This window comes from Uloborus diversus, chromosome 5 (assembly GCF_026930045.1).
Source record: "Uloborus diversus isolate 005 chromosome 5, Udiv.v.3.1, whole genome shotgun sequence".
Taxonomy (NCBI): domain Eukaryota; kingdom Metazoa; phylum Arthropoda; class Arachnida; order Araneae; family Uloboridae; genus Uloborus; species Uloborus diversus.
This window is the reverse complement of record NC_072735.1, coordinates 45,252,864-45,262,631: the sequence shown is the minus strand read 5'-3', so window position 1 is coordinate 45,262,631 and position 9,768 is coordinate 45,252,864. Positions and strand designations below refer to the sequence as shown.

Sequence of the window (9,768 nt, the reverse complement as noted above, 5' to 3'; positions counted from 1 at the left end):
CAGTTGATATATAACCTTCTACTTTTAAAATATTGCATACGAATGTTATTTTAGGACATTTTTGTTAGAAGTGGCAATCACTAGTGACCTGTAATTTACTGGGGGTGTTACCATATGTGAAACATTTTGAAATCTGTGCTTAAGTTTGTTTACGACAATTACCACAGTGTTTTAAAACAAGTTTAAAATTTTTTTTTTTTAAATTTTTCTCAAAAACTCTAAACTCAAAGATTTTTTTTTTTTTTTTGCTGTTGATTTGTACCATTAAGCACTACATTCTATGAAAGAAAAGCTCCCACGTTTTGTTAACTTCCATCCAAACTGGCGGATGAAATATTTCCGCCTTGTACTTTTTGTTTTCCTTATAACTCGATCAAAAATTAAGATTTTTCAGTTCCAAAAAACCTTGTATGCTCTAAAAGTAATACTGTTCGATATATATCCTAAAATAATCAATTAAAAAGTTCAAACAATTGCTTTGACATCAAAAGCTAAAATTTATATTTTCTACGTAATATGCAGCAGAACAAGTAAGTTACTAAAATAAAGAATATTTTATGGTATTCTTTTTTAAATATGAACTGCAAAATGATTGATATATTCTATTTATTGAACAATCAAGTAAGTAGCTTTTATTCCATTTCTCAAACAAATCTTGCTATTAATAGCTTTGGAACGAGAATATGATAACAGAAAAAAAGTGACCTTATAACGAATTTTCAATACAAATTGCAGGTTATCATTTATTTAGTACTTTAAAAACTGACACATAATATCTTTTTGAAAAGCATGTAAAATACATAAAGATAAGATAGTAATGTGAGTAAAAATCTAGAAAAAAAAATCATCATCATTCAATATCATCATTCTCATCTTCGAAACTGTGCAGAGAAATTGAATTTTTACATGTTTTATCTAAACAATGCATGCAAAATTTGGAACATTAAAGGTCTGCGTTTTTATTGGCATCTAGATCACAGTCTGACATAATTACTGTAGAAAATAGACTGCAAATAATTTATGTACTAGTGATATTACGAGGCGTATCCGGAAAGTAAGTATTGTTTCGTTCTAATGCCGGCTGCAGCGCTGCTGTCGGCGCTCAGTGCATGCGTACTTGTTTCCTCTGTTTATCGGCTACAAACTCGCGCCATTACGGTTGATTTGTCTTGTGTTTTGAGTTTACTGTGGCCGTATATAATGTTTAAAAAAATCGATGATCCCGCCGACTGTGAAATTCGTTCTGTGATCCGGTTTTCGAATGCAAACGTAGAGGAATGCTCAGTGAAGGAATTGTGTTGCTGCATGACAATGCTCGGTCCCATACTGCTCGTGACACTCAAAGACTAATTGAACAGTTCGGTTGGCAGCAGTTTAATCACCCGCCGTACAGCCCAGACTTGGAACCGTCTGATTTCAACTTGTTCCTGCACATGAAACGAGAACTTGGAGGTAGGCACTTTGCTTGTGATGACGACGCAAAAAACGCTGTAAATGTATGGCTCTCTTCATTGGCGGCAAGTTTCTTTGAGGCAGGTATAAATAAGCTGGTGAGCCGCTGCGACAAGTGCCTCAACAATGGCGGAAACTTTGTTGAAAAATAATTTAAGGTATGATCTTTCATGTAAACATTAAATAATCTTTAAAAAAAAAATATAGCTTTTTTTTCAAAACAGTACTTACTTTCCGGATACGCCTCGTATATTAGTAATCGTGTAAGGCCTTGTTCGTGTTTAACCTTTTATCTCTGCATTTGGAAACAGACGATTTTTCTTTATATAAATTGATGGAACAAAGATTTTAGTTCACTTTTAGCAAGTTCATTATGTATGTCGTAAATATAGATGGTTTTTTACCTGCAAATGTTGCATTGAGTTTCAGGAATATCGATCCCGAGTAAGAGTTTTTTTTTTGTGATCGGTTTCCAACATCTGGCGTCCGTACGACAGGACCATCTATATTGCGATACGAGTGAGTTATATAATTATTGAGCTTGTTAATATTTTGTAATGGAGAAAGTAAAAGCTTCTCGAAAACAATATAGGAGACTGTTTATGATTGCCAGCAATGACTTTTATAAAACTAAAGCGGAGTTATCTTCCGAAGATAAAATTTCGAAATTAAAAGTTATAGAAGATAAAGCGAAGCTAATGTTGGCGAGTGAATATGAATTTAGGGAACTTTTATTTGCTTCCCAAGAGACAGAGAAAATTATTGAAGAAGAAATCGATGCATCAGAGGGCTATATTGATAAATGGAGGATTTTGGAAAATGAGTTTGGTGATTTCATTAATGAAAAAAATGCACATTCTGAGTTGTCTACTGATATCGGAGCTGCAAGTACTGTACATAATAATTTTTTGCACTACCCGAAAATTAATTTACCCACTTTCAATGGAATTATCAAGAACTGGTTGTGCTTCTGGGGACAATTCCAAAAAATTGACAAGGACGCTAACCTTGATAATCATGACAAATATGCATATTTAGCTCAAGCCATGGTGAAAGGTTCAGCCGCTGATGAACTGATTAAAAGTTTCTCCCCTGGCGGCGAAAACTATGAAAAGGCGGTAAAACAGCTACAATTACGTTACGGAAAAGAGGAGCTTCTCATCGAAGTTTATGTGCGGGATCTGCTATCTATTGTGTTATTAAAAAATAAGTCACAAAATATTTCACTCCGACAACTGTACGATCAGTTAGAAACCAAACTGAGAGCTCTAGAGACTTTAGGAGTTACGAAAGATAAATATGCTGCAATGCTTTACCCTCTCGCGGAATCAGCTCTTCCGTATGAGACTTTAAAAGCATGGGAGCGCTTTAGAACTGCACATTGACGAGTGAAAGAGGATTCATCGGAAGAAAATATGACTAAAATAACTTCCACAAATGACCTAGATCGCCTTCTTGAGTTTCTGCAAGATGAAGTGGAAGGAGAAGAAAGAATTTTGATTGCCACCAGAGGTTTTGAGCCGTGTAAAAAGACAAATCATTTTAATAACCGCAAAGAAAGTAATGAAAAGAAATTTCAACTCAGAATGTAATCAGCAACAGAACATTTGACATCGAATATAAATAAGAAATTATGCATATTTTGTTCTGAGGAACATAAATCTTGGAACTGCAAGAAGGCTGCTAATTTGACTTTGCAAGAAAGACAAGGTGCTGTTGAAAATAAACGTTGTTGTTTTCTATGTTTGAGAGATGGACATGGAGTGAAAACGTGCCATTCAAAAATGAAATGCCAACTGTGTGGGAAAAAACACCATTTATTTTTATGCCGAACTTTTTCACAGGAGCATAATTCTTCGACTCTTAAAAATAATGAAATGAAAGAACCAGTGATACAGCACGATGAGGCTGTGGCCAACTTGTCCAAATCTTCCAATGCTTTTTTGCAGACCTTGACCGTGTTGGTAAGAGGAGAAAATATTAGGCGTACAGCTCGTGCAGTTATCGACTCTGGATCTCAAAGACCATATATCCTCAATGCAACCGCTGAAGAAATGAAATACAGTTCCAAACGTAGGGAATATCTACAACATGCATTGTTCGGTGGATCTAATACATCAACTTGCGGACATGATGTGTATACGATATACTTGTCCAGCTGGACGGAAGAGTACAGTTGTCATTTTGAAGGGCTTGGACAAGCAGTGATTTGCAACACAATATTAGCTAGCAAGCGAGGGCCACATTTAAAAGAACTTAGAGACCATGGCATTCAGCTGGCAGAAGATAGGGAAGGTCCGATTGAAATTCTCATTGGCGCAGATATTGCGGGAAAGTTGATCACGGGGAACCACCTTCAACTAAAGAGTGGACTTACTGCAATCGAAACAAAATTGGGTTGGACAGTCATTGGTCGTTCAAATAATGAGAGTGCAAGTTTTTTAATTTCTTCAATGCTGACAACTAGTTCTTGCGATTTGTGGGCTCTTGACTCACTGGGCATCACTGATCCCGCAGAAAAGAAGACAGCGATTGAATTACAGGAGGCAGCTAAGCAATATTTCTTAGACACAGTTAAGATTGAGAATGATAGATTTTTAGTTAGTTTACCTTGGATTGAGGGTCATCTACCACTTCCTGATAATTTTGAGCTCTCTGACAAAAGACTGCAGAAAATTGTGAGGAGTCTTAAATCCGAGGGACTGTTTGAGTCATACGAAAACGTGCTGAAAGAATGGTTAGCAGAAAATGTTATAGAAGAAGTACCAGAAGATGAAATTCAACGCTCAGCACATTATTTGCCTCATCTACCGGTTTTAAAGGAGAATAGCACAACCAAAATACGTCCCGTTTTTGATGCTTCCGCAAAGCAAAAAGGTGCTCCAAGCCTCAATGACTGTTTAGAGAGTGGAATTAATCTAATTGAATTGATTCCAAGCATTTTGTTTCGCTTTCGCTTGGAGAAAATCGGCGTTATATCGGACATTCGCAAGGCGTTTTTACAAATTTGTCTTTCCGATTCTGATAAAGATTTTTTGCGGTTCTTGTGGATTGGAGAAAACGGCCAACTAAAACGCTTTTGTCATTGTCGCTTAGTATTCGGTGTATCGAGCAGTCCTTTTTTACTTGGAATTGTGATTATGCATCATTTGCAAAGTGTTTTGAACCGCGGAGATGAGAAATATCCAGAGAATATGATTGAATTACTGATGAAAAGTTTTCATGTGGATAATTGCGTAACAAGTGTGTCAAGTGAACTAGAATTAAAGCTTTTCATTGAAGTTGCAACTAAGGCGATGACTGAAAGAAAATTCGACCTAAGAGGCTGGGAATACACAAATTATGCTAAAGAAATCACTCCCAGTACAAATGTGTTGGGAATGCAGTGGGATAAAGATGCAGATACGTTAGGTATCAACATGAATAGTTTGAAAGAACTTTGTAGAAAAAGTTACGAAGAAAGTTAAACTTTCTGCTGCTCATCGGATTTTCGATCCCATTGGTGCTACCTGCCCTGTAGCATTGTTCCCAAAACTGTTATTGCAGAAAACTTAGGAAATAAAGTTGAATTGGGAAGAGGAAGTTGACCCCGGAACTAAAGCAGAATTTTTGAAGTGGATTAGAAATATTTTTTATTTGGAAAAAGTTCAAATTCCCCGATATTTGAAAATTGGTAATGACAGCAAAAAATACTCTCTACATTTTTTTTGCGATGCAAGCATGTATGCCTATGCAGCAGTAACGTTTTTTCGTGTCGAAACGAGTGAATGTGTCAAGGTACAGTTGATAAGCGCTAAATCAAGAGTATCCCCATCTGGAAAGAAAAAAAAAACCACTACCGCTAGACTAGAATTGTTAGCAGCCACAATTGCTTCTCGCCTTGCTTCTACAATTACGTGTGAGATTCCACATGAAGAAGTTTACTTTTGGACGGACTCTACTACAGTACTTTCTTGGATCAAAGAGAAGATGCGTGGGGAACCTTTGTTCAGAATCGTGTCTCCGAAATCAGAACTCTGACTTCCAAAGAGAACTGGCGACATGTACCCGGAGCTTTAAACCCGGCTGATCTTCCGAGCAGAGGCTGCTCTGCTAAGAAAATTATACAATCAAGATGGTGGGAGGGACCTGATTGGCTGTATTTATGTGCTGAGAAATGGCCTTCCGCAGAGTTTGTTGCGAATGAGGATGAAATCCTCAAGGAAAAGAAAAAAACTCTTGTGTCATCCACAATTACCTCTTTGATAGCTCAGAACAACAATGTAAATGCTGGCTGGTACTATCATTACTTTTCAAAGAACGAAAAAATTATACGTATGATAGGCTGGATATTGAGATTTGTGGGAAATTGCAGAAAAACAAAAGAACTGAGAAAACAAGGAAGTCTTGATGCAGAGGAATTTTCTGAAGCTGAGAAGAGAGTAATAAAGATTATTCAAAGAGAAACATTCTTAGACGAGAAGGATGTAAAACTGAAAACACTAAAGGTGTATAAAGATGAAGATGATATCATTAGATTAAACACAAAAATCATCTATCGAGAAGACAGTCATACCTTTACAAGACCTGTGATTCTCCCTTCGCAGCATCACGTGGTGAAACTTTTAATATTTTCTTTTCATAAAAGGTATGGACATGTGGGAACGCAAATGTTACTTAATCTTCTGAGAGAACATTTCTGGATATTAAATGGAAGAAAGATTGTGAGATTAATCATTTCAAAATGTGCTACGTGCAAGAGGCATTCTGAGAAAAGTTTAGATGCAGACGTAGCCCCCATAACCAAAGACCGTATACGAGATGCTTCCGTGTTTGAAGTAGTTGGGATAGACCTGGCCGGCCCATCATATTTGAAAGATGGAAAAAAGGTTTGGGTTTGTCTTTTTACCTGTGCGGCATATAGAGCCGTGCATTTTGAACTTGTGTCCGATATTTCGACTGATACCTTTTTGTTGGCTCTGCGTCGATTTGTGGCTAGAAGAGGGAGATGCACAGTAATCTATTGTGACAATGGCACCAATTTTGTCGGTGCATATAATTTGTTCAAAACCCTGGGCTTGAATAGAATCATCGAGGACGGATCTGTTAATCGAATTCAGTGGAAATTCAATCCTCCAACCGCCTCTTGGTGGGGAGGTTGGTGGGAGCGTTTAGTTCGAGTTATGAAAAATGTATTGAAGAGAGTGATAGGTCGTGCTTGCTTGACGTATGAAGAAATGAGCACGGTTCTTTGCGACTGTGAGTCCACTATCAATTCAAGACCACTGACATACGTTTCGGAGCAGGAGTCAGAGTTTGTTCCTCTGTCTCCATCACTATTCCTTCAAGATATAAAGGAAACTGGAATGCCAGATTGTGATGCTGCAGATCACAAACGCCTTAATAAAAGAATAAAATATCGACTTGCACTTCAGAAAGGTCTTAGGAAAAGATTCAAATCTGAATATTTAGGATCTTTAATCCAAAGACCTAAAGAACAAAAACGGTCAGCAATATCTGTTGAAGATGTCGTTCTCATTGGCAGTGACAATCAAAAACGCATTAATTGGCCCCTGGGAAGGGTGATAGGAATTATTCCTGGAAGAGAAAGAATTAAGAGACTCGTGAAACTTAAAACAGCCCGTGAAGAAATATTGAGGCCGATTCAACGGTTGTATCCACTTGAGATCACGAATGGAATAGCTGAGGATATTCAAGCTTAAGTGCAAAAAAGGCCAGTACTTTGTTCTGAAGTATCCCAAGGACGAACGGTGAGCCCTGTCGAGTCCATTCCACGCACTGTGAAAACTCGGTACGGAAGAGACATTAAAAAACCAGAAAGACTTGATTTGTAACACGTGTGTTGAGTTGAGAAGTCTCCCAACTCAAGGTGGGAGGATATAGAAAATGGACTGCAAATAATTTATGTACTAGTGATATTATATTAGTAATCGTGTAAGGCTTTGGCCGTGTTTAACCGTTTATCTCTGCATTTGGAAACATACGATTTTTCCTTATATAAATTGATGGAACAAAGATTTTAGTTCACTTTTAGCAAGTTCATTATGTATGTCGTAAATATAGATGTTTTTTTACCTGCAAATGTTGCATTGAGTTTCAGGAAAATCGATCCCGAGTAAGAGTTTTTTTTTGCGATCGATTTCCAACAATTACCATTAATTTGTGTTCACAAAACATTATATTCGGAACTTCTTTGGGAGCTTCAGGAAGTGACAAAAGTTTTGTGAACAGTCCACCTTCGTTCATAATGTATCCCCATTTAATTGGATTCATGTTTTTCCTAAGCCAATGTTGTATTTTGGATAAACACAATATTGATGATTTGAAGCAACTGCACTTGTGGGTGGAAGAGTTCCCAAGCTTTAAATTTTGAAGAAGGAGTTTTGGTTATTTAATTATTATAGTGTTTGTATCGTAAGGTGACTAGAGAATTTAATGCTACTCCCACCAAAAAGATAAATCAGCAACAGTTCTGCCATATGGGTGACCTTTTCTGGATGGAACAAGCTGAAAACTACTGAGCTGTGAGAACAGAGAATGCAGTTTGAGGAGATTTTCCTTTAGCAACTTGAAAGCTCAAGATTTACCCTTTCTGAATATAGCTAACGTAGAGTCTGAGTTACATCCTGAGGTAGCGTGGAGCAAAAGAAGAGGATAATTCAAGGGACCCAAAGCCTCTTGTAATTTCAATACATAGAAGCATTTATCTTTGTACTAAATTGGGTTGAGGGTAAAAAGTACAGTGATGTCTCAGATATTCCTCTTTCAACTAGAATCGAGCAAATCTGTATAAGTACCTATAATTTTGACTGGTCTGGAACTGTTCTGGCATGTTTTTATCGCAATTGTGCAAATTAATACATTGACTTCCCTATCCACTTGTATAACAGTCATTCCTCCTAACTGAAGTATTCCATCATAATTTGAATTAATTTTGATTTGTTCTCATAATTCCCCAAAAAGTTATTCTATATAGTCGTTCCCACTGCATTTTGTTCAAAAAGCAGTAGTCTCAGAAATTTCTGACATCACTCTTCTTCCCAATGTTAGTTGGTAATGCATCAGCGTATCCATTAAAACCACTACTTCACATAAAAAGATATTTCTTCTGAAGACACCTGAAGTATTTTAGGCATATGTCTTTTTATTATGCCTCTGACTCGTCCCATGCCAATGCGTGCATAAGAAATCCTTCATCTTTAATGGACAAAGAGATTGGTAGTGGATGGTTTAACAAAAGGGTTTATTGATTCAATGATAGCTGCCATACTTGTGTTTTTATCCTTTCTTAGAGAAACCCAACCAAAAAGCCTGGGTAGTTGAGGGCTAATTCATATTTGAGATATCTCGTAAATTATTGTTTGATTTGTAAACAGCAGCATCCTGGTCAAAAAATGTGGAATACTGAACAGGACACTCATTTCTCAATAATGACCTCTCTTTCTTTTGAAGTTTAACTTCGCCAAAAGAACTTCCTTAAGTTAAAGGCAGTAATCTTTCAACGACATTTTTTCCATTGTCACACAATTGTATAGGAATATAATTTTTAAAACATTACTCTTGAGTAACTATTTGCTACCTAAAATGCATAAAGAATACTTTATGAGATAACAATGGTCTTTTCATTTAAAATTAAAGTTTAGAACGTTTTTTGACAAATTTCTATCGTTACTGAGATTGTTTTTTTTTTTTTTTTTTTTTAAATTCACTTAATATTATAAAAGGAATTTGGAGCCACATTACGATTTATGGTAGTTTCAAAGAGCTAAACAAATCAGCATTGAATTTTCACTCCAAAAATTTTGCATTTCAGTCAAAAAACAATTTGCAGATCATATGTGCATATTTAAAGCTTCTTATGGGGAAATGTCGGTGGAACACAAGCTTCAATTTAAACATATATAGCATTTTTTAAAACTGAAAAATAACAACTATTGACTAATATATGAGGGAAAATATAAAAAAAAATGCTCCCAAAAATGTAAAAAAAATATTTATTTTTTATTTTTTATAGTAGCTTATGTGTTCTGCTGCATGAACACAGAAATTTCAGTTTTTGGTGTCAAAACAAATGTTAGAAATATTTTGTTAATTATTTTAAATTATGTATCGAAACAATATTATTTCGAGAGCCTATCCTATTTTTTTATTAAATTTACTGCGCTAATAAAGAGTTTTAAAGATTTTTGTCGATAACTCCAAGTCAGAGTCGATTCGCCATCTTTGGTAGCCAGCATCTCGGCAGAGGAATTTTTTAAGGAAAAACCAAAAAACAAGATTATCTAAACTTTTTTATGAATTTTAACATATGTTAAA

The 9,768-nt window shown here is 36.0% G+C and overlaps 2 protein-coding genes across 2 annotated transcripts; both read left to right on the top strand.

Moving 5' to 3' along the window:
• The first annotated feature begins 2,009 nt into the window (after positions 1-2,009).
• LOC129222897 (uncharacterized) lies at positions 2,010-2,837 on the top strand. The gene has a single exon (XM_054857460.1). The coding sequence runs from the start codon at positions 2,010-2,012 to the stop codon at positions 2,835-2,837; it is 828 nt and encodes a 275-aa protein (XP_054713435.1).
• Positions 2,838-2,867: 30 nt separating this feature from the next.
• Positions 2,868-7,154, top strand: LOC129222896 (uncharacterized). Its single transcript, XM_054857459.1, has 3 exons — positions 2,868-3,012; positions 3,055-4,858; positions 5,399-7,154. The coding sequence occupies exons 1-3, from the start codon at positions 2,868-2,870 to the stop codon at positions 7,152-7,154; spliced, it is 3,705 nt and encodes a 1,234-aa protein (XP_054713434.1).
• Positions 7,155-9,768: the final 2,614 nt, after the last annotated feature.